This window comes from Sarcophilus harrisii, chromosome 2 (genome assembly GCF_902635505.1).
Source record: "Sarcophilus harrisii chromosome 2, mSarHar1.11, whole genome shotgun sequence".
NCBI lineage: Eukaryota > Metazoa > Chordata > Mammalia > Dasyuromorphia > Dasyuridae > Sarcophilus > Sarcophilus harrisii.
Genome location: NC_045427.1, coordinates 304,015,476 through 304,041,424, shown reverse-complemented (window position 1 = coordinate 304,041,424; position 25,949 = coordinate 304,015,476). Strand labels below are relative to the sequence as shown.

The 25,949-nt window shown below is 37.3% G+C and overlaps 1 protein-coding gene across 1 annotated transcript in view; it reads left to right on the top strand.

Annotated features, from left to right (window-relative positions):
- Positions 1–6,485: 6,485 nt before the first annotated feature.
- IFT43 (intraflagellar transport 43) overlaps positions 6,486–25,949 on the top strand; it is a 116,285-nt gene continuing 96,821 nt past the window's right edge. The window contains exons 1-2 of the mRNA XM_003756213.4: positions 6,486–6,585; positions 9,400–9,486. Of these exons, the coding sequence (XP_003756261.1) occupies positions 6,532–6,585; positions 9,400–9,486 (141 nt within the window). The 5' untranslated portion in view covers positions 6,486–6,531. The remainder of the gene's footprint in view (positions 6,586–9,399; positions 9,487–25,949) is intronic.

Here is a 25,949-nt window from a genome sequence, read left to right as displayed (position 1 = left end):
ATGCATATATAGATATATACAAATATATATGATATGCATATTATATTTGTGGAAGCAATGAATGAAAATTGGATAGACTTCAAGAGACCGTAGAGGATAGAAGAAACAGATGTTCTATATGGCCCAAGGGACTGGACACTAATAACAAACCAGATGATTCCCCAATCCACATATAGCATCCAAATGTAATCTCATTCCTGAATTATTGTTTATTTATTTATTATAGCTTTTTATTTACAAGATACATGCATGGGTAATTTTTCAACATTGACAATCGCAAAACCTTTTGTTCCAACTTTTCCCCTCCTCCCCACCCCTTCCCCCAGATGGCAGGTTGACCAATCCATGTTAAATATGTTAAAGTATAAGCTAAATACAATATATATATATATATATATATATATAATGTCCAGTTATTTTGCTGTACAAAAAGAATCAGACTTTGAAATAGTGTACAATTAGCCTGTGAAGGAAATAAAAAATGCAGGTGGACAAAAATAGAGGATTGGGAATTCTATGTAGTGGTTCACAATCATCTCCCAGAGTTCTTTCCCTGAGTGTAGCTGGTTCAATTCATTACTGCTCTATTGGAACTGATTTGGTTCATCTCATTGTTGAAGATGGCCACGTCCATCAGAATTGATCATCATATAGTATTGTTGTTGAAGTTTATAAGGATTTCCTGGTTCTGCTCATTTCACTCAGCATCAGTTCATGTAAGTCTCTCCAGGCCTTTCTGAAATCTTCCTGCTGGTCATTTCTTACAGAACAATAATATTCCATAATCCTGAATTGTAGTTTTGCATTACTGACTGCCTGTTAGACATCATTATGATGTAAGCATCTTAAATTCTACACATTCTAATCAAACCATCTTTTCTTTTACCTAAATTATTTTTCCTGCTAATTTCTCTATTTATACTGTTAGCATTAATCATGCTTTCAATTCACTCAAGTTTTCAGCCTCAGAGTTACTCTTTACTCTTCCCTCCCCCTCAACCCTCATATCCACAGCTTGTCACTTATTTCTCTCTGACTTGTTGCTCTCTCTAATCAAACACCCACTATTTTAGGCCAGGCCATCATCCCTGGATTATTGTAAAAGCCTCCTAACTGGTCTTCTACCTCCATTATGTCCCCTCTCCAACTCATCCTCCATGGGGATGCTGAGCTGATATTGCTATACAGAGATCTTACATTGTCAACTCAAAATTTTTCAATGACTCCTTTGCCTATATGCCAAAATACAAACTCCTCATTCTGGCATTTAAAGTTGCTGGTTCCTAATTACCTTTCCAGTGTAATTTCATATGATTCCCCTTTGATTTCTTTGGGTCAATCTGGTATTTTAGTGGTTTAGCATATGGAATATTCCATTTTTTTTTCTTAGTACTTTTTCATAGATAATACCCTTATGTTAGGAGTCTCTTTTCAACTCCCCAATGCAGAATTCCTATCTTTCTTCAGAGCACACCTCACCATTCCCCACATAAGGCCTTGCCTGATTAATAGCTAGCATTTTTATATCATATTTTTATATCACTTTACCTGTTAGCAAGCACTTTACTTGTTATTTGTTTAGTCCTCACAACAACCCTAAGGTAGCTGCTTTTGTCATGGCCATTTTACAATTGAGGAAACCAAGACAGAGGTTTTATTATTTGTATCTCAGGCTGGATTTGAATTCAGGTCTATCTGACTTCTCAAGAAGAGCACTCAATCCACTTTTCTGCCTAACTCCTCTAGTCATGAGCGCTCTTTCCCTCTTAAAATAAAATATTAATCATAACAGCTAACATTTACATAGTTTACTATATGCCAGATACTATGCTAAGCACTTTAAAATTATTATCTCATTCTATCCTTACAGCAATCCTGGGAAGTAGGTACTATTATTATCCTCTTTTTATAGATCTATATAATGAGGTCATTTGTAAAATGAGCTGGAGAAGAAGGAAATGGGAAACCATTCCAGTATCTTTGCCAAGACAATGCCAAATGAAGTCACAAAGAGTCAGACAGGACTGGAACAACTGAATAGCAACAATTTATAAATATGGAAATTGAGCTATATAGACAGAGATTGAGTAATTTGCCCAGAATCATACAGGCAGTCTCTGAGGCAGAACTTCGATTCAAGATTTCTTGATTCTAGGCCTCACGAGCTTTATCCATTGTATTTTGTAACTCCCCTATTTATCAAAACTCCCTATTGAAATCTGTTTGTATTACATGTATTTTGTAATTATGTGCTTTTGTATATGTTGTTGTATTCTTCCAGTAAACTATAAACTCCTTCTTGGCAAGGACTTGTTTTTGTCTCTGCTTCAGTATCTTGAACAAGTGACTAGGGCTTGTATGGAACTTCCCTGCCTGCTTTCTGGGAACTTTATGTGCTAGCTCCATCCTTGAGCTCTTCAAGAATAGGGAAGCAATCTCTTTCTTGGACACTGATGTAGAAGAGTACATGACTTAGTGGGCTTTTTGAAAGGAACTGACTTTGCCCCTGATTATCTTTTTTCTGACTATCTAGAACCTTTGTTCTGACCTCATTGCTGTCTGCCTATGAAACCTGGACAATTTACCAGTTCCACGAATTCCTTGTATTTGAATTGTTTTTGGAAAATTCTGCGGATCACCTGGCGGGATAAGATCCCAGAACTGAGTCCTTTTTTGAACTAAACTGCCAACATTCCAACTCTACTGCAGAGAGCACAACTCCATTGGGCTGGCCACATTGTTCAGGTGCCAAATGAATGCTTGCCAAAAAGACTATTTTATAAAGAACAATTCACATAGGGCAAACGCTAACATGGTGGTCAGAAAAAGCAATACAAGGACAATTACAAGGTCTCTAGAACATAGGAATTGATTATAGAACATGGGAGATGGTGGATCACCTAGCATGGTATGGCCTCATCAAAGTTCTGTGCTGCATGCAAAGCAGAAGTAAAGTAGTTCAAAAGAAGGGTGAGATGTGCAAATTTAGAGAATCCACTCCAAATGTTCATATGGACTGTTTGGGTCTGACCTGTAGGAGAGCAATTCCATGCTCCCTTTATCTGATCAGCTAGAGTTGGATTGGCTCTAACATAGTGATGCCATTTTAATCGTCTTTGAGAACAAAGGACAACTACCAATCATGACACCCTAGGGGACAGCATTCAGAACTGGGTTGGAGAATAGCATAGATGACTGAATATCATTTAAAGATGGGAGTGTCAAAATTTGGAAGTGACCTTATCGAGGATGAGAGATCCAGAATTCTTGGGTACTCAGTTGATTTCAGCTTCACTTCAAAAGGAGCCCGAAGAAACCACTCAGCCCTCTTGAAAAAGTTGACTCCTTTATGAAGTATGAATTTGAAGTATAAATCCAATCTGTGGTCTGACTTGCCAAAAGACATCTCCTAGGTGTGGTACTGCAGTGGTAAAATATAAAGTATCTTTTCAGCAGTCCCACCAATGCTTTATATTGGTAGTTTTCTGTATCAATCGCTTAGCTGAGAATAACAGTAACTACTTGTTTAGTTAGATTACTTAGTTGTTTTTTTTCTTTCTGTTCTGCATATCTGTGAGTCTTTTGCTTGCAGGAAATAAATAACTGTCCTATTCCTGATTTACATTATATACACTAGGTATTCTACTCCTGCATTTTGGAAATATGATAGATATGAACCCAAACCTAAGCTTTAAATAAATCTTCCCTAGTGTGCAGTAGTGAATAAGAGGAGGCAATCAGAGCCTTTTTGAATTAATGACAGCTGTTGTGAGATACATAATAGAAGCTAAAGAAATAGTGAATAGGATTTATTAAGCATTATGAGATGGGATGCACCTTAGTACCATATTCTCAAGAAACAACAGTCTAGTAACAGGATACATTTATGTAGCTATTTTGTTTGTTATATCTGGAATAATCCTTTCCTCAGAACAGAACCAGCTTTGGACAAGTTAACTAGAGGCATCTTTATGTAGAGGAAAAAGTACTAGTTTTGAAGTTTGTGACCTAAGTTCAAATTCTGCCTTTGTTATTTACTATGTATTTATTTAATCTTTGTAGACTATAAACCTCTTATGAAAAATAAGGGGTGTTAGGAGAGTAGAGTTGGAATAAAAGGCTTGCAAAGTTCCTTTCACTCCTAAATACTTGATTCTAAGACCCCAGATTCTCCCACAGGAGTAAACTCAGTGGTTTTTAGCAAGAGAAAATGCTTGAGGCAATGACTAGAATCAAAACAGGAGCAGAAATAGTCTACTCCTAAGGGGATAGGCATAATTCCCTGAAGTGTTACTCAGGAAGGATTAAGAAAGAACACGTCCCTTTCTTCCTTCTCTTCTTTTATCCCTTACTCTCTCTCTTCCCTTTTTCTTACCATCTTTCCTCTTCCTTTCTTTCCCCCATCCCCTTCTTTCCCTTCCTTTTCTTTTCACTCCCTTCCCTTCTCCTTCCTCTTTCCTTTTTCTTTCCCTTTCCTATTCTTTTCACTCCTCTTTTTTCTCCTCCTCCCTTTCCTCTTCTTTTTTCCTCTCCTTTGCACCCCTCCCTTTTCCTTCCCTTTTTTCTCTTCCCCCTTCTCCCTTCCTTTTCACTTTTCCCCTCCCTTCTTTCCCTTCACTCTCATTTTACTTTTCATTCTTCTCTTCCCTTTTCTCCTTCCCTCTTCCTTTTTTCTTTTCTCATTTCCTCTCCTTTCCTCTTCTCTCTTCCTTTTCCTCCTCCCTTTCTTTCCTTTTTACTCTTTTTCCTTTCCCTTAGTTTCCTTTTTCCTGCTCCTCTCCTTTACTCCTCCCTTCCCCTTCTTTCCTTCTCCTCCCTTCTCTTTTTTTTGCTTGCTTCCTCTCTTTTCTTCCCTCTTTTCTCTTCCTCTTCTCTCCTCTTTTTTCCCCTTTCCACTCCTCTCTTTCTCTCCCCTTCTCTTTTTTTTACTTTCCCTCCTCCCTTCTCTTTTTTGCTTCCTTCCTCTCTTTTCTCTTCCTCTTCTCTCCTCTTTTTTTCCCTTTCCACTCCTCTCTTTCTCTCCCCTTCTCTTTTTTTTACTTTCCCCTCCCTTCTCTTTTTTGCTTCCTTCCTCTCTTTTCTCTTACTCTTCTCTCCTCCTTTCTTTCCTTTTCACTCCTCTCTTTCTCTCCCCTCCTCTTTTTTTTACTTTCCCTCCTCCCTTCTCTCTTTTTTGCTTCCTTTCTCTCTTTTCTCTTCCTCTTCTCTCCTCTTTTTTTCCCTTTCCACTCCTCTCTTTCTCTCCCCTCCTTTTTTTTTACTTTCCCTCCTCCCTTCTCTTTTTTGCTTCCTTCCTCTCTTTTCTCTTACTCTTCTCTCCTCTTTTTTTCCCTTTTCACTCCTCTCTTTCTCTCCCTTCTCTTTTTTACTTTCCCTCCTCCCTTCTCTTTTTTGCTTCCTTCCTCTCTTTTCTCTTACTCTTCTCTCCTCCTTTCTTTCCTTTTCACTCCTCTCTTTCTCTCCCCTCCTCTTTTTTTTACTTTCCCTCCTCCTTCTCTCTTTTTTGCTTCCTTTCTCTCTTTTCTCTTCCTCTTCTCTCCTCTTTTTTTCCCTTTCCACTCCTCTCTTTCTCTCCCCTCCTCTTTTTTTTACTTTCCCTCCTCCCTTCTCTTTTTTGCTTCCTTCCTCTCTTTTCTCTTACTCTTCTCTCCTCTTTTTTTCCCTTTCCCTCCTCTCTTTCTCTCCCCTTCTCTTTTTTTTACTTTCCCTCCTCCCTTCTCTCTTTTTTGCTTCCTTTCTCTCTTTTCTCTTCCTCTTCTCTCCTCTTTTTTTCCCTTTCCACTCCTCTCTTTCTCTCCCTTCTTTTTTTACTTTCCCTCCTCCTTCTCTCTTTTGCTTCCTTCCTCTCTTTTCTCTTCTCTTCTCTCTCTCTTTTTCCCTTTCCACTCTCTCTTTCTCACCTTCTCTATTTTTTTACTTTCCCTCCTCCCTTCTCTCTTTTTTGCTTCCTTTCTCTCTTTTCTCTTCCTCTTCTCTCCTCTTTTTTTCCCTTTCCACTCCTCTCTTTCTCTCCCCTTCTCTTTTTTTTACTTTCCCTCCTCCCTTCTCTCTTTTTTGCTTCCTTCCTCTCTTTTCTCTTCCTCTTCTCTCCTCTTTTTTCCCCTTTCCACTCCTCTCTTTCTCTCCCCTTCTCTTTTTTTTACTTTCCCTCCTCCCTTCTCTTTTTTGCTTCCTTCCTCTCTTTTCTCTTCCTCTTCTCTCCTCTTTTTTTCCCTTTCCACTCCTCTCTTTCTCTCCCCTTCTCTTTTTTTTACTTTCCCTCCTCCCTTCTCTTTTTTGCTTCCTTCCTCTCTTTTCTCTTACTCTTCTCTCCTCCTTTCTTTCCTTTTCACTCCTCTCTTTCTCTCCCCTCCTCTTTTTTTTACTTTCCCTCCTCTCTTTATTCCGCCCTCCTTTCTCTCTCAGCGAGCCCCCAAGAACCCTGAAAATCCTTCGCGGTCCCTTTAATAGCAGGGCGGGCCGGGGGAGCCGGTTGCTAGGGACGCGATCGGGGCGCCGGGGTTTCCGGAAGTGACGTCAGCAGCCGTGGCGATGGAGGACGTGTTGGATCTCAGCGAGGAGAAGCGCCGCGGATCGGCCTCTTCCGTGAGGACGGGGGCCGCGGGGGCGGGGCTGGGCGGCCAGGGGCGCAGCTTATTCGGGCCGAGCCTTCCCTCCCGGACTGTCCCGCTGGGAGAGGAGTGGGGGCAGGAGAAGCCTCGGCGGGCCCGCGCCTGCGGCGGAGCTTGGGCGTCTGGCAGGGTCGGACGGGACCTGTGGGAGGAGCAGAGCGCGAGGACCTCGAGGTCCTTAACCTTCCTTGTGCCACGGCGCCCACGGCCGGCCGGGGCTGCCCCGGTCCCTCTCTCGGAATAAAGTTTTTCAAATGCTTAAAACACATAAAATGACAAAGGGGGCCTCTTCTATTAAAAGAAAGATCCATCCCCATCCCCCACCCCTCCTCTCCCATCCCCCCTTCCCCCTCCTCCCCCTTCCCCCAGGTTCACAGATCCCGAAATTGTCCAGGTTCAGACCCGCGACCTAGAGGGAGGGAGCTGGCGGAGTGGGAGGGAGCGGGCGGAGTGGGAGGTCGCTGGCGGAGTGGGAGGAGCGCGACAATCCCAGTCTGGCCTCAGGCTCCTCCTCTGCAAAGCTGAGGGGTCTGGATTAAGGGTATCAATTCTCAAACCCTACATTCTCAGCACCGCTTCATGAGCTCCCGCTCTTTGGATAGTTTTGTTTGTGCGAGTCCGAGTCCGCAGTATCCATTTACTTAGAAACTAAAGCTGAGAAAAATTTTAAGCTATTTAAAAATAAGAATACACCCATTACCTATGAATATAAATGACATTTAATGAAAAAATAACTTTTACCCCAATACTAAAAAAAAAAAAAAAAAATAGCGAGAAGAGTGGCTTTTAAATTTTTTTTTATTTTTGCAAACTTCTCTTTAATGTGTGACTTAATAGAAGAGAGCTGGGTTCTGTTTGCTTCTGCGTTCTACCCATTGTGATATGTTGATGTAATTGAAGTATAGAGAAAATTTGGATTCATATCGATATGTAGTTTAAAAAGATGGAGCGTTTACAGAGAAAATATTTAGTATTATAACAAAATAATTTGGCCCTCATTAAAAATTTTCTCTGGGACCACACTTTTAAGAATTTTTAGTAGGAATGTTTTTAAATATTAAAATGGTTTTTAAAAATTGTGTTTCTGGGTTTAGTGGAGGGAGTTTAACCTTTATAGTCTTTGTGATTTGGGGGGTAAAGCTCACAAGAATGAGTTGGTTTTCTGCTCTGCCAGAGTTAGTTTAGTAACCTAGGAACCTGGTCTGTCATTTCATTAATGGATGCTCTTTTAGTGTTTGGTTTGCTTCGATTAAAACTTTGTATCTATTTATGAGTATTTGTATCTATAAATGACACTTCCTCCACTTGTCAAAGTTTACAATAAGGTCTTTCCCAGTGTCACCATTCATAATCACAAGGATGAAAGCTGCTTCTAAATTAGAGTAGTTCTGAACTCTGTACAATAAAGTCAGGATTAGTCTCATTTAGTGAGATCAGTTTTAGCAATTTCACCTTTTATTAAAAAAAATGTACTTTAAAGATCATTCTCTTTTTCCTCTTGTACTTGCCATAGGGATTATTTAAATCATATTCACCAAAGGGAAAGGGATTATTAAATAATCCCATAGGGATTATTTAAATCATATTCACCAGTTTTGACCCAGTGGCAGTTCATTGTATTTTACTGCAAAAATTAGTAAGGAAAGGGAACAAGCATTAAATAGCAAAGTATGAAATACTCTATTCCAGGTACTTTAGGATCATCCCATTTGATCCTCACAACAATCTTAGGAAGAAAGTACTCTTATTATCTCCATTTTACAGTAGAAGAAACTGAGACAAATGAGTTGTCCATGGTAATACAGCTAATATGGGAAGCAGGATATGAAGTCAGGTCTTCCTGACTGCAGGTTTAATGAACAGCCTGTACAGGTCACAATGATCATAATGCAAAGATTCAATGGAGATATATTGATGGTATTCTATAAGCTTCCAGGTCAGTCCTATGTCTGCATTATTAAAAAGTGCTTTAAAATTTAGGATAGTTATATTTTTGTACCTAGTGTGTTGTTATTTCAGATCCTGAGAAAACCAGAAAAGTTTAGGATTTGAAAGTAACCCAAAAATCTTCTAAATACCAGTTCCTGATACTTCACACAAATTTTGTCTGACTCAGCCTACTTTGGTTTAGGCTTTCAAAAGTAATATCTAGGATACTGAGCCTTTATTGCAAAGAAACTTTGGGAAACACCTGCAAATGTTAGATTTGATTACACCAATTGAAAATGTCCTGACTTCAAAGCATATTGTCTTGAAATTGTTTCCCTTGGGTGATGTCTCTAAATGCACATCCAGATAAAACACAAATCAAAATAACTGCCATCTGTATTTCTCTGATATTGGCTGCCACAGAATCTAGAAAACCTGTTATCCAACAATATTTGGGAACTATTCCCATGCCAAGTTGCAGCTTAGAAATTTGATTTCTTAAAAATCCTGCAGTTAGATATGGGGTTCTTTACTTCTTTTCTCTAAGTTGTCCTATGAAATCATAATTCACCTTAGAAATTGTGTTTCTGAGTTTAGTGGAATGGGTTTTTAACCTTTATAGGGTTTGTAGTTTTTAGGGTAAAGCTCACTAGAATGAATAGGTTTTCTGCTCTGCTGCACAAGGTCTCTTACTTATTTCAAGGATATACATAAAGCCTGCCAATGCTATTCAAATTATAGCTGTCTTTCCTTGTGAAAATTCATTCCTCACAATCATTTCCACATTTATAATCCCACTAGTCACTGTGAAAATAACTGACAATAGTGTCCCTCTTTTTTTTTTTTTTTTTTTAAATAGGGAGCAAAAATGGGTCGTCGAGCTCATCAGGAGTCACCTCAAACAGAGAATCAGCTTGCCAAGAAAAATTCTAATTTGTCTGGAGAGGTGAGTACCTAGAGAAGCAAATCAAATTTCAGGGCTTAAAAGGGACCTTTGGAAGTTACTTTGGGAAAAAAAACTTGTCCAATATTACATAGCTTATTAGAGAGGACAAAGATTCAAAACAAAATTCAGTCTCCTGAAACTAAATGAGGGAAAGTAAAATGAGGGAAAAAACTCTTCTTTGTATTTGAACTAAACTCCACATCTCTTCCAACAAATGCTCTGCCCTTGGTAGTTGATTAACAAACATTTGTTAATTGAATTGAGTTTGAGTTGATTTGTTTCTTCCTGCCCATCATCTATTGATATATTATCCACCCTTCTTTTTTTTGGGGGGGGGGGAAGGGTAGGGAAGGGCAATTGGAGTTGTGACTTTTCCAGGATCAGCAGCTAATAGGTATCTGAAGTTGGATTTGAACTCACGTCCTTCTGATTCCAGTGCCGGTGCTTTATCCATTGTGCCATCTGGCTGTCCTGTGTTCTCAATCTTTTGTAAGTCTGGAATTTCAACCTTATGACTGAGGTTGCTTTCTCAGTGATCACCAGGGATCCCTTCATTGCTATTTGATGATATATTTATTAAGTTCCAAATAATTCACAAATCTATCTTTCTTTATATACTTATATGTCTTGAGCCCCAACCACTGGAATTCCATGTCTACATCATTACCTTCAGGTTGGATGTCTCTGCCAATCTCAATGTTTCCAAAATGCAATTCATTATATTTCTCCTTTAGTTTCCACTTTTTCCTGCCTCCTTCCCTATTTTATCTGAGGATGCCACAATCCTCCCAGTCTCCTCAATTTCTGAGTCTTTATTCTCCTTCATTGTCTCCTCTTTCCTCCAGTTGCCAAGTCCATTCACCCCATATTTGTCCTCTCTCCAGTCATGCAACTTTCACTCTAGTTCAAGTCTTAATCACCTCTTACCTAGGCTATTGTAATAGTCTAGTAAATAGTTTCCTGCCTGCATTCTCTCTCCAGGCAGTTGCTCAAATTTCCCAAAGCCCAAGTTTGATCAGAGTATTCCATTGCTCAAAAACCTTCATTGGCTCTCTGTTGCCTCTAGAATTAGAAGTACATACCTTTCCTCAGTATAAGGAAGGCTTTACATTTGGCTTTAGGCTGTCTTTCTAGCCTTATTTCATATTATTTCCTTTTACTTATTCTTTCATCTTATGGACAAACTGGATTCCTACCTGTTCCTGAAATGTGCTTTTGCCTATTTGGTCTCTTGATTTGCCACAAACCATGCCTGGAATGCACTTCCTTTGCCTTTCAAAAATCTGATATTTCTTCATGGCTCAGCTCAGTTGCCAATCTTGAACTCTTCCCCACTCTCCCTTATTGCTAGTGCTCTTTTCTTTTACAAATAATTTTATATAATGTTATCATCAGTGTATAAAATGTAAGTTTTTTGAGGACAAGGAGTTATGTCAGTTTTGCCTTTGTATTCTCACTACCTACAATACTGTTCATTCAGGCACTTCAAAAATTGGTTTTTGAACTGAATTGATTTTTTTGCTCATACCATGCAATCATAGCTGCCATTTCCCTGGATATTTAGGAATTGACTCTCATGACTTTGGGAGATAACTAAAAACCATTACATTGAATTCCCAATCCCTATATTTATGCCCACTTGCATTTTTTATTTCCTTTACAAGCTAATTGTACAATATTTCAGAGTCTGATTCTTTTTATACAGCAAAATAATGTTTTGGTCATGTATACTTATTATGTATCTAATTTATATTTTAATGTATTTAACATCTACTGGTCATCCTGCCATCTAGGGGAGGGGTTGGGGGGTAAGAGGTGAAAAATTGGAACAAGAGGTTTGGCAATTGTTAACGCTGTAAAGTTATCCATGCATATAACCTGTAAATAAAAGGCTATTAAATAAATTTAAAAAAAAAAAAAAGGAATTAATTGGCTCTCATGAAGTCTAGGAAGCATGTTCTATAGTTTCCAGGTTTATCTCAGTGGCTGTTGCTAGTTCTAAGATGATATTTTAGGGGTATTGTCTTTAGGTGGTATTGTACTAATTGAAGTGTATTCAGAGGAGGGTGATCAGGATGTTTAGAGTGATCTCAAAGCCACATCCCCTAGAAAATGTCAGAATTCCCAGAATCTCAGATTTGGAAGATACTTCCAAAGTAAGTTTCTCCAACCTATACCTGAATAAGAATCCCCTTTATAATACATCTGACACAAGTATTGTCTAGTTTGAGTGGTTGAAGATACAGGCTTTTTAACACGAAGCAGAAAATGATTAGACAAGCCCATGATAACTTTCTTCTAAGACCTGATTGATTGCCATGTGAAATAAGGATTGGCTTTGTTCTGCTAGGATCCATGAGGCAAAATTAGGTATAACAGTATGAATCAAATTGAATTGGAAATTATAGAAGTGTGATGACCACACTAGCATCCCAGGACGCCCCAGAATCAGCTGGAGTCAGGATAAGCAAAAGTCCTTAGTCTTTATTCTTGGTCTTAGACGCAGGACTGAACAGGATGGAAGCAGAATCTCTGTGACCACCTTCTCCCTTGTCTACTGCAAAGAGGATGACTCTGGCTAGTCTTACTCCACCCCGTAGTCCCTCCTACAATCCTCTGTATACACCAATCATTGAGCCAGCACAGATAGTGGAAAGGACCATTTTCCAAGCATATGCCCATAGAGTATTGTCCAATTGGTGGTTAGCCTCAAGTGCTCGGCAGTCCCGACCTCAGTGCATCAGCTCAACAGTTTCAGCCCTCTACATAGAAGGACAGATTTCAGCTGTTTTAAGGAAAAGCTTCTTAACAATTAGGACTGTTTAAAAGTAGTTAGGACTGCTTCTGCAGGTCATTGGTTTCCTTTCCTTGAAGCTTTTCAAAGAAAATCTGGGTAATGACTTGTTAGAAATGTAGAGATAATTAATTGTCTTTCTCAAAATGTACAGTGCTCCAGCTATGGGCTGACCAGGTTGGAGGCTTGTCATTTGCTTAATTCTTAGTACTATGCTTTCTTGAATATAGACAAAAATTACATTTACTTTTTGAGCTATTGTATCACAGTGTTGATTCATTGAACTTATAGTCCACTGAAAACTCTAGATCTCTACTATACAGGTAGACCTTTGCCATCTTTTACTAATAATATTAATATTACTAATACCTCTACTAATACTACTAATATTGTTATTAGAGGCAGCTGGTGACTTAGTGGATAGATCACTAGGTATGGAATCAGAAAGACTTGAGTTCAAATACAGTTTTAGAAACTTTTTGACAGTGTGATCCTGGACAAGTCACTCAACTTCTTATTGACTCAGTTTTCTCATGTAAAATGGAATGATTACAGCACCTGTCTCCCAGGGTTGTGAGGATCAAATGAGATAAGATTTGTTTAAAAAAAAAGGCACTCAATATAGTTTCTGGTACATGGTAGATATGATATAGACACTTCTTCCCTTCCCTTCCCTTCTATTTGTGAAATTAAATTTTTTTAAACCCAAGTTCCAAGCTTTACATTTATCTTCATTAAATTCTCAACATCCTTGATGACTCTTAAAAAAGGACTAAGGTGTAGAATGGTTACATATCTTCTCTAGTAGAGGGATTCCCAGATATGCCTGGGAATTCTCCACATGAGACTTTTGGCTCAGGGGAAAAACTGTGGATCTTAGCGTAACTAGACTGAAACTTGGGTTCTAGTTCTGCCACTTGAGCTCTGTGTGACTTTAGAGAAGTCACCTCTCTCTGAGTCTCAGTTTCTTTATCTGTGGAATGGAAAGGTTGGGGTAAATGACCTCTGAAACCTTTTTAAGCTCTAGGTCTGTGATCCCATAGATTCTTGTGCAGTTATGGACCAGTGATGTGCTGGTAAATGTTTAACAACTATTTTGCCAGAAAAAAAAGTATGCATGATACAGTTTTAAGTTTAATCTGCATCCTTAACATTTTATCTATCACTTTCTCAAGTCTAGACATGTCTAATCAACAAAACAATCATTCAGGTCCTGATTTTTAGTGTTTTCTAGGTTCCAAGTTGTAAATGTTCACATGAAAATTTAACAGTTGACTCTCAAGAGTTGGTTCGAGCTGAGTCCAGCACATCTTTGATATTGTTTGGTCCTTCCAATTTTTGGGGAACCTGTGGACCATATTGACCACGAGGTTTTCTTAGCAAAGATACTGGAAGGGTTTGCCATTTCCTTTTCCAGGAGATTAAGGCAAACACAGATTAATTGGCTTGCTAGAATCACACAGCTGAGGCTGGATTTGAACTCTATCCCTTTGCTCTATGTGGAGCTCTTGATCTGGATAAATCTAAGAAACAGGAAAAGTTTGGAGCCACAAAATTCTTATGATGTACTAAAAACCCAACAACACCCAAAATGGGCCTTTCTATTAAGGGTTCCTTCTTCATTGGAGACATAGCAGTGCTCCCAAAATTTGATGACCTCAGAGACAAATGGAACAATTTCCCAATCTCATAACCTTTACTTTCTATACTTTTCCATGGAGGAAGGGAGGGCCTAGTCCTACTTGGTTGGAAATGCTGCCGATTAGTGTTTTGTGATGGGAGCTTAGCTACCATGTTTGTTGGAGGATGAGTGGTATCAATATTGACACTTTGTCATCAGTATAATTCTGTCCCTCCTTGTCATATGCCATGTGGTAGCATGACATTGAAAACCTTGGGCAAGACACTTCAGAACTAATCTGTGTTTGTAGAGAATTGTGTATGGAACAGTACATATATATAATCTTGGACATTCACTTGACTATCGAGTCAGTTTCTTTTTCATTCAAAGGGATATCATATTAGCTTTTATTAACCTATAATACTATTATAAGGATCAACTGTAATTATATACATAATCGAACATTTGAAGACTAAATAAATTATGATCTGTGTAAATATTGGGTGACCTGGAATAATATAAGTAAACTTCATGCTATAGAGCAAAGTTTCTTTAAAGCAGAGTCAACTAGATGGCTCAATGGGTAGAGCCTTGGGCCTGGAGTCAGGAAGTCTGCCTGAGACACTTATTAGCTGTGGGTTCCTGGGTAAATCACTTAATCTCTGTCTGTCTTAATTTTCCTAACTGTGAAATGGAGATCATAACAGTAGCTATCTTCCAGAATTGTTGTGAGAATCAAATAAGATATTTGTAAAGTGTTTAGCATAGTGCCTGGCACACAGTTTGATGTTGTTTAGTCATTTTTCAATTCAATCTGACTCTTTGTGACCCCATTTGGGATTTTCTTGGCAAAGATACTGGAGTAGTTTGCTATTTCTATCTTACTTTACAGATGAAGAAACTGAGGCAAACAGAGTCACCCAGCTTGTAAGTGCCTGAGCCCAGATTAGAATTTAAGAAGATGAGTGTTTCTGATCCACCGTGCCAGGGAGCTGCTCTCTGGCACATAATAAGCACTTAATAATAAATGCTTATTCTTTTCCCTTTTATCATTTAATTCCAAGCTACCATAAGACACTGTACAGAGTGCCTTTAAGTAAATGTTTGTTGAATAAAAGTAAAAGCATTAGAGGCTGTTGTTTGATTCAGAGCACACTGAACTGAAACCAGAGCCATTCCTGGATTTACTTTAAGTGCTGAAGCCCTTACCAAGAGCCAGTCACTTTCTAGAGACAGAAGAGTAGGGACTATTTGCCCAGCTATATGTCTCCCTATTGATCTGTAAATATCATTTCCCAGTTGTGGACATATAAGCCCTGAGAGCTTAGCTGTAGCACTCTGGAATTTTGTTAATAAGATTTTCTGCCAGTCTTTCTATGTCATACATATATCTTATGATGCCCTTATGGACAAATTGAATTAATTCATTTGTTCATTTAGCATTTTATTAAATTCCTAATGTGAGTAAAACACTGTGCTTGCTCACTATGCTCATATATACTGTTCTGAAAGAGTAACTTTAAGTATATGGCAAAAGACTCTCGCTTTAATGTCTTTTTCAGGGTTCATTCACTTTCTGGAATGACGGGGCCCCAGTAACATTTAACTCTTTATCTTGGACTTCTGCATTTTAAAGAGTAGCTAAGTGAATAATCTAGCAGGTAAAAACTTCCATCTTAGTTCCTTCTCTTCCTGGGTTAATTCAGGGCTAAAACTATATGAGCAGTCTCCCACACATTTGGCTGCTGTCTGTGCTGTGTGGGCCTTTTTTCCCCATTTTCATTCTAAAATTAGATTCTGAGACTTGTATGTATGCCCATTTACATTCCATTTCTGACTTTATTACTTTATGTGTTTATTTTTATCCTCTTGCTGACCACATTCTAGGATGAAGGTAGAATAGGTAAATGTGTGGAGGTCATAGAGAATTTTAGGTAGGCATTTGCTACCCTAGAATCAACCGGCAGACTCTTCTAACAAGTGACCGTCTTTATGAGAGGGCTGCTTTGGATAGTGGAAAGTTTGTGAGACTTAAGCATCAATTTTGAATCTCAGCCATGACCCTTCCAACCTGTGTGATCTGGAGCAAGTGAATAGCCTCTCTGAGCCATCTGTAAAATGGGGATGCATATATATTGTTATTATACCTATGTTCCCTGGCTTGGTTTTTTAGTCCTTTTTGCTGTTCTCTGGGTACTTAGCCATTTTATTAATAACGCTAGCATTTTAATAAAAGAGGTCAGTGGCACTCTTGAATACCAAACACTTTCTCTATATTCTTGCAAGGTATTCCCAGCTCCTGATCAGGACCTTATAGTGTTATTCAGAGGATTCCATTGAGGTTCTCTTGGAGGGGTAGATGAAGTCATTGATGGTAAGATGAAGTACAAAGCTCTTTAATAGGGAACAAGGGAAGTAAGAGGCAAATCAAGTAAACAAGCCTTAATTAAGCACCTAATATGTGCCACACACTATGCTAAATAATGGGAATACAAAGAAAGCCTAAACACAATCCCTGTCCTCAAGGAGCTAAGGATCTAATGGGAAAGACAATAAGCAAGGAAATGTGTTTCAAAAAGATAAATACAGGATAGATTGGAGCTCTCAACAGAAGGAAGAGCATTGGCATTAAGGGGGATTGGGAAAGGCTTCTTGAAGAAGGTAGGATTTCATCTGGGACTCTAACAAGAAAGTCAGAGATGAAAATGAGGGAGGAAAAAAAAATAAAGAGTAGAAGATTTCTTTTGAATTTGTTCTCTCACAAAAAGCCAGTAAGGAACAAAATTATTCTGAGGTTTATAAGGCCAGTGTAGGGTGCTTTTGTGGAATTCCAGTTCCATCAGGAATGTCCTTTGTATCATAATAATACATTTGGACCAGCCATTCCATGTGCTGAGAATGCACATCTCCACGTGTTGAAAGTCTTACAGACTCAGCTTAGGGGCCACCTCCTCCCCGAAGCCTTCTCTCATCTCTATGGTTGGATGTGGTTCAACTCCTCTGCCTCTCCCCCCATCTTTCATCACTCACTCCTGTCAACTTATTTTAACTGGTATTATAGTAATCTATGCACATATTTTATCCCCCTTTCAATATTAAAAGCACATTGAGTACAGGGATTATGGTTTGTTTGTTTTTTTCATCTTTTGGTTCTGAGCACCTAACACAATGCTTTGTATATTGTAGGCCCTTAATACAGGTTAGTCATGTATTGAGGATGTAAAGAGTAAGAAGGATGACATGTTGGAAATTGGCTTAATTTTCATATGCCCTAGGGTTGATTTTTTTTTTTTTTAAAGAACAGTTGCTCAAGATTACTGTCCAAATGATTTGGGTGATATTTTGGCCTGTAGTTAGGATTTGGACAAATGATGAAGAGGTAGGATTTTTTTTTTTTAATATACTGAGGATAAAAGTAAAGAATCATTTTCAGTAGGTTGAAAAATCTTTATTCTTATCACTTTTAAAATTTAAATTTGTTGTTGTTGAGTTGTTTCAGTTGTGTCTGTTTCTTTGTGACCCCATTTGGGGTTTTGTTGGTAAAAATACTGGAGTACTTTGTCATTTCCTTCTCTTGCTCATTTTACCGATGAAGTAACTGAGACAAACAGGGTTAAATGACTTGCCCAGGGTTACCCAGTCAGTTAGACACCAAATTTGAACTCTGGAAGGTGAGTCTTCCTGATTTCAGATCTGGTGCTCTATCTACTACATCATCTAGCTACCTTTTGATTTGAGGGAAAGTTCATTGAAAAGAAAGATAAATTTGTCAGGGTGCTTGATTGAGTTGCCAGTGTGGATATCATTGTGTTCTTTTTTCTCCAAACCATCTCAGTGACCACCAAGGATTTTCTGCCTTGTTCTGTTGAGCTAAGCTCTAATAGCACTAAGCTGCTATTTATCCTTTATCATTTTGGTAATTCCATAATTGTAAGATTGAAAGAATTTTAAAATTTAATTTCATTATATCTAACAGTTTCAGAAAATGGAAAATTGTGTCGTTTTCCTAGCTCCGTGATAAAGTGTACTACCAACACTTATATAATAACTAATATTAAAATCAGTTATTAATAATATTAATACAATAATTTATTAAATTTGTAATGTTAATATTTTTATAATATTAACATCATATTAATTGTTCTAATTAATTTTATTATTAATATGGATATTTGTTTATATTATATTTTTATATAATAATATTGAATTACATTTATATATTATTATATATATATTTTTTAAGTAATGTGGCTTAAATCTGTTACTATTAACACTGAGTTTTAGGAAGACTCTGCCAAAGCCTGTTCCTGGAAAAATGTCTTTGGGCTTCAGTGGTAGCAATTAGACTGACCAGGTAGATAGATCAATTTCAGGGCTCTTCAAAATATCATCATAATGCTTTTCAACTCTTGGCTTAGCTTTAGTTGTTATTTCCTGTTTTGTTTTGATTTTTAAAGACTATTTTGCCAAGTCTTGAAGCATCTGAAGGGTTGGATCCTACTTTCATTGACATAGGACCTTTAACCTAATCTATTTCCCAACGTGGACCAGTTTTGCAATGTGATGGTCCTTAGTTCCCAGGGCTTAGCATTTCAATGCCAAATCTATGGTAGACATCCAATGGGCTTAGCCCACTATAGCTCAAAGCTCCTGAACTGCTAGCCACAAACTTCTCACTGGCAATGATACCACTGTATGGTGTGGGCCACCTTGTCTGGCTTAACTTTAGTTTTGTTGATTGTTTTCCTGGCATTCTAATTGAGGAAAATGTTTTGGAAAACACATGGAGAAACTATGTGTAATTGCACCTGAATCTCTTTGGATTTAAATGATATTTTCTCTCTTTGCTCCTTCAATTGCCTGAAAAAGTGCTAGAGTTCCAGCTGTTCTATCCCCCTCCCCCCAATTCCTGGTCCATCTCCTCACCCTTTCTCCTGGGACTGCTGAATTGAGAGTTAGCCAAATTCTCTAGAAGGAATCTGAGAAATGCTTGCTGGACTCATGTTCCCAAATTAGGCCAACTTCCTCATCTGGAAGCGGCTTCATCAGCTCCTCTGGTGCCTTGCATTACGTCTCTCCTTCCCTCCCCCTGTTCCCTGACTGGCCTGCCAGCAGGGCAGTTATTTTTGGCCCAATGGGGTTATCTGCTGACCCTTTTTGGTGATATTTTTCCTTTTTCTCACAAAAAATAGCCCTTCTGATTGGTCACATTTTTCAGCCTTTTTTGTAGACCCTGCTCCAATCATCTAGAGTAGATGAAGACTGATACCATCATTTCAGAGGGATACTGGGAATTCAGTGTGGAATTGTTCATAAAAAATGCATTTTATACATTTTATGTCATACTTTGCATGCTTCAGCTTTGAACTCTCTATTTGGGTGTTCAGATGTACACTACTGTCCTATCCCAGGGATATGCAGATAAGATGTGTGGGAGGGAATGTAGTAGTCTGTGGGTTAGAGTACAAAGCTTGAAGTCAATATGTAGGAATTCTTTTTCCTGGTATGGCTCTGGCTTTTTCACTATTCCTTTATGACTAATTTTACCAGTTCCAGCTAAAGTTTCCCTTTTCTATAAAAAAAGAAGCAACATTTTAAAATCTCAATGCAGATGCCTTAGTTTAAAGTTGGTGCTCATAATACGTATAATGTGGTAATATGTTTTGCATGATTGAACATGTATAACCTATATCAAATGGCTTACCAACTCAGAGGTGGGGGAGATAAGGGAAGAAGGAAGAAAATTTGGAACTCAAAATTTTTTAAAAATGAAGGTCAAAAATTGTCTTTATGTATAATTGGAGAAAAAATAAAATTATTAAAAAAAAATAAAGTTAGTACTCAAAGGATGCTTTAAAATCTTTACAGAGAGAAAGTACTACTATTGTTTTTATATGTTCTTGACACCATTACAGGTATTTAAAAAAATTAGTTATAGGAGTTGTAATTGGGTTAGATTGGCTCACTGGAAAAATGAACATTTGTATAGATCCTTTCTGCCTCTACCATTGGCCAGATATTGGTCAGCATTTTTCTCTTCTTCCACTCACCCAAATTCAGTCCTCTATGTTAAAGATTGGCATACTTTTAACCATAGGGTTTAAGTTGCTGACCCATGTTTTTCTGGAAGGTAGAGTTTTTGAAGGTGATTACATTGAATCTGGAGAATCAAGGGGTGAGGTAAATGAATGCATTGACTTTAGAGACTGCAGTGAATGTGAGGTCATGGGAATAGACTGTGATAAGGTGGAAGCTGGGAGATGGTATTGAAAATTAGCCCTTATGCCATCTTTTGCTAACCTTTTTAGTATACTTTATAATTATGATTAATTTAATGTGAATGAGTAAATGAATTAAAAAGCACTTGCTAAGTTGTTCACCATGACTTGGATTCATTCCACTAGTCATGCTCACAGTCTCATAACCAAAAGCTAAACTTATTTAATGACATCAGTGTAGGTCTGCAACTTTGCCAACAATGTTCCAAGTTACTGTTGTACCTTATAATGTGTGTATTTTTTCTGTGCAGTACTTTTACTAATAGAAAAATTAGTACTCTAAGGTTAACATTTCCTTCAAACCCTCTTTATGTGTTGATTGGGTCAATAACTTGGATTTACCATAAGAAAGAATCAACTTACTTTGGTTCTACCTGTTCCTAACTTCTTCACTTGAGTTTTCCCCTGTTGCTTCATCATGGTGTATATGGAGGAGACCCTTAGTTCTCAAAACACAAGGCAATGAATCATTAGCTATTATAGCAAATCCTACCAGATTTGAAAGGCTTCCAGTGTGGGCTGATGATGGCCTTCTACTCATATAAGAAGCTAGGGGAAAATTGTGATCTGAGTGGATGGATTTAGATTGAGTTCAAAGAAATCTCAGGTCTTACAAAGGAAGAAATTAAAGGAATAGAGCCAGCTGATGGTTTAGTGGTTGTAGCGAGGGGCCTCAAGATAGTAAATTCTGAGTTCAAATCCAACCTTACATACTAACTCTGTGACCCAAGGCAATTAACTTAACTCTGTTTTCTCAGTTTTCTCAACTGTAAAATGGGGATAATAATTGGACCTACCCTAAAATGTTGTGAAGATCAAATGAGATAATTATTTGTAAAAGCACTTAGTACAATGTCTCTAGTATACATTAGGCACTATAGAAATGCTTATTGCTTTCCCCCTTGTCTTCTCCTAAGAGACTCTAAAGATAGTTATATTATAAACTGAAAGAAAATCACCTAGTAAATACTGTCTACTATGAAAATGACTTGACACAGAGAGCTATAGATTTGATGTTCATGGGATCATAGATTTAGAAATATGAGGGAATCTTAGAAATCATTTAATCCTACCTACTAGGTAGTGGACAGAGTTCAAATTTGACCTCAGATACTTCCTAGCTATGTGACTCTGGGCAAGTCACTTCACCCTATTTGCCTCAATTTCCTCATCTGTAATATGAGCTGGAAAAGGAAATGGCAAACCACTCTACTATCTCTGACAGGGAAACCTCACATAGGGTTATAGAGAATCATATGTAACTGAAAAGATGATTAAACAACAACATATTTGTACATATGAGGAAATCAAGATGCAGAGGAAGAAACCAATGTACAGAGAAGTTAAATCACTCATCCAAGAAAAAACAAGTTGTCAGTAGCAGAGCCAGAATTTGAGCCCAGATCTTAAACTAAAAAGATTTAAGAAAAGTCTTTCCAAAATTTAAAAAAATGTCATCTAGGAGCTACTTCTTATGAGTTGGATGAATGATTCAAGACTTGTTACTACCAGGAACTACTCAATTACTTCAGATGCATAATGAATGGGTGGGGGGAGAAATATAAGAATATGAATTTGGGACTTTCCAGCTACTCTTGCAGGTGCAGTTCATTTAATTTAGTTCAATTAAACAAATATTTTAAATGCCTGCTGTTTGCCAAATACTATAAAAGCCACTGGGAGGCATACCAAGTTTAGATGAGACATAATATAGTCCCTGCTGTCATGAAATTTATAGTCTAGCAGGGGAATATGACATATACACAGGAAACATCTAAAAGAGTTCAAACAAAATGCTACATGGGGCGGGGAAGGGAACAACAAGGGAAATTTCATCACCTACATACACATGATTTAACAATACTAGGTCACAGCTGATTACAACAAATATCAAAAGACTTCCTAGATTATTTTGTTGTATTGGAATTTCAATGTTTTGATTATTTCTTGAAATAAGTGGACCATTGGAAGAAACCCAGATAGTTTTTGGTTTCAGAGACATTGGTTGTGATCATATTTAATAGAGCTTTCCAAGTGTTTGCTCCATTACTACTCAAAAGTAATGGTTATATATTGGCATCCTCCTTGAAGAAAATCAATCTTGGAGGAGTTAGGAAATCTGGTAGACATGGAAGGACTGGGAAGTATTAAAGCACATAATTGTTTGGGAGACTCACCCACTGTCAGCTGAATATCATCTAAGCTTGGTCTCATCTCTACTGAAGAGTATGAAACTGTAACATGGCTTTTAAAGCCTTTTTCATCATAGTACTCAAAAGGCATAAGATGAAAACATTTCCACCAATGTAGATCTTTTTCTTGGTATAGTATTCGTTGTTCTTTACTTTTCAAAGTCAGACATTTTTAGTTTTTAAGCTTAAAATGAGGAAAAGACAATTTCAAGAATATCTGATCTTCAGATTTTATGTAGGATTCCTTCCATGAATGTATAACTATAATTAACTTTAGAACTGTTTGAGACAATAAACTCTTATTTGAACTTGAAATTTGAAAAAAGAGCATTAAAATGGTTTCCCGGTGTGGAAAATACTGTATAAATATCTAAATAGTTCATCAGTATTTCATGCTTTCCTGGATGGGATGATTTGACTGTAAACTCTCGGAGGGCAGAGATTCTCTATTATTCACACTCACCATATATTTGTGGAATGACCTACTGAATAAATCACTTGGGTGACATGAAGAAATTTACCATAGAATTTACTAAGCTTCTCATTCTCTTTTTGCTTATTTCCTCCTTTCTCTTTCCATGACTGTTCTCTTTGCATTTTTGTGACTGTGCGTTTATGAATGACTCTTCTGTGCTTCATTGTGGATTTTGTTGTGTCCTGTCTGCTGCCATCTCCGCTTCTGGGGCCCATCCTCCTCTGCCTCAAGTTTTTTATCTCCCCTCTTTCCCTTCCACTCTTGGCATCATGTTTAATAGACTGCTCCATACTCCATTCACATAAAGGTATGGAAATGAAATGTTTTATTTTTCTCTCAATATTTCTAACAAAGAAACCAACAAATAAAACCAATTTTTCTAACAAAAGCAAAAAACAAACAAAACCAGAAACCCAAACCCTAAATTAGATGACTTTTGTGAGTATATTCCTTGATGATTGACTTTCCATGAGTAAGTAACCCTGGCCCAAAATATATAGTTGTATATCGAATATATCCAGAATCTGGAAAACCTGAGTCTATGTGTATAAACACACACACACACACACACACACATATGCAGTGGCCTCAAAGTTTTAAATTTATCTAAGACTTTTACAATATCTTGTACATAATGCTACATTTTATTGTTCAGTCATGTTTGACTCTTCATGACCCCATTTGGAGTTTTCTTGGTAAAGATACTGGAGGGGTTTTTGCCATTCCTTCTCCAGCTCATTTTATAAATGAGGAAACTGAGGCAACAGAGTTAAGTTACTTGACCAGGGTCACACAGTTAATCTGAGGTCAGATTTGAATTTAGGACAATGAGTCCTTCTGACTCAAGACCCAGTACTCTGTGCATTGTGTCACCTTAGCTGCCCATATTGCTGCATACTAAATATATAATAACTACTTGATGGTATATATATATATATATATATGTGTGTGTGTATGTGTGTGTGTGTGTGTGTGTGTGTGTGTATATATATATATATGTTTCTCTCCCTCCCTCCCTCCATTCTTCCTTTTTCTCTCTCCCTTCCCCCCTCCCTCTTTTTTTATTTATCTCTTTCTTTTTTTTCTCTCCAGTGTATAATCTTGTGTGATAGAAGTGGAGTTTTAGATCTTATCCAAAGTTCTTAAATTACTTCTTGACTTTATGTGTAAAATTCATTTTTGTGACTTTTTTTTTTTAAACTGAGGGTTGGTTTATAGTCGGACTGGGCAATTCAGAACTGTACAATAGAAGATAATAAGAGTAATAATATTAATGATAGCTAACATTTATATAGTGCTCATTATATAGCAGGCACTGTGCTAAGTACTTTATATTTATTATCTCACTTGTTCTTCACCATAACTTTGGTGTCTGAGGCTGGATTTAAATTCAGGTTTTCCTGACTCCAGGTCCTGTTTTTTATTCACTGCAACATCTAGCTAGTAAAAGGATAAATCTTTTGGAGAATACTGAAAGGGCACAGCTATCCTCTAAATAGAAGAATAGTCACAAAATATTAGAAATGGAAAGGATATTGAGAGGTCATCTAGGATATTCCCCTTATTTAATAGTGAGAAAGACAAGACTCAGAAAGGTTGCAGACTTTGTCCAAGGTACCATGGCTGGAGTCACTTGGTGAATGTTAAAGCCAGGAAGGGTACTCAAACTCAGCGCGATACAAACTGCTAATCCAACACTGCCTCATCTAATATAACTGAGACACTTAAAGGGCTTGAGTTTCCCAGTCTGTCAAGGTCATGAAGTCTGCCAAGGAATAAAGAAAGGAACTAAATAACTTACGAATAAAAATAACTAAAGAATTTAGATTTGAATTGATGCAAAATAGCAAGAGATTGATTTTGATTTAGAGACACAGTGAATTTAAAGGGGATTAAGAGATTTAATTAGGACTGTAATATGGCTAAACAATGGAATGTTTTGTTTATTGATTCAAATTAAGGAAGAAAGATTAATTTATTTCTTATTGAATCTGCAAAATAGGTAAGGTAAGCAGAACTGTTAGAGTGCCATTGATATCCATTTGCTGTTTGATGGGAACATGATTTCTGCTTACTAAATTCTATACTGGCATTGTAGTTGCTAAATGTTAAAATGTCAGAATATAAATGATATCTGTTCCATATTACTATATGTTGGATACCTTATGTTACTGCTTCTGATACTAAAGGAAAGAATACAAAGTTATTATGTATATATATGTGTATATATATATATATATATATAATAACTGTTATTATGTTATGAGTTTACATATATATATATATGTAAATTCATCACCTGGATCCCCAAGAGGATAGCATCCTTTCCTTAGAATATTCAACTAGAATCTTGCAGTCCTTTGGATGACATCTTTCTTCCAAAGAGTTATTGAGGGGAAGAGGGATGAGCGGATAGGGAAGAAAAGGGTCAGGGAAGAAGACAAGGGAGGGATTCTTGGATGAGTTAAGTAATAGCAAGAAAAGTTATGGAGCAGAATTTAATTAAAGAGTCAGCAGGAATAGGAAAGAAATGTGTGTGTATGTGGAGTGTGTGTGTGTAAGTGTGTAAGTGTATGCATATATGTATATATCTACATATGTATATATAAATATATCTTTACTGTAGTTTGGGGAAGGTGGGGGGGGAATGAAAGAGGAAAAAGAATAAAGTAAAAAGGTGCACAGCAGAGAACTAAAGAATTATTTACAAGGAAGTTAAAAAATGGACATTCATGAATGTAATTTCTTCTACTAATATATATACCTTCTTGATCTGATAATTTGTTGTTATATATTTTAAATGCTCTCTGATATTCTATTGGGCACATGAGAATGTTCTCTTGTGTTTTGCCTTTTTTTTTTTTTTTTTTTTTTTTTTTTTTTTTTTTTTTTTTTTTTTTTTTTTTTTTTTTTTTGGTATTCCTTTTCTGTTGTTATTTTTTTCTTACTGTTTTTTCAAATAAAATAAATTTAAAAAGAAGAAAAAAGTTTCTATAACACAGAGCACCATATGTAATGTGTCTTAATACAGGACAGCAATGGTTAGAGAAAATAAGGATTTATTGAAAGCAGCTGTCACTTTCCTTTAATATATAAGTACTTC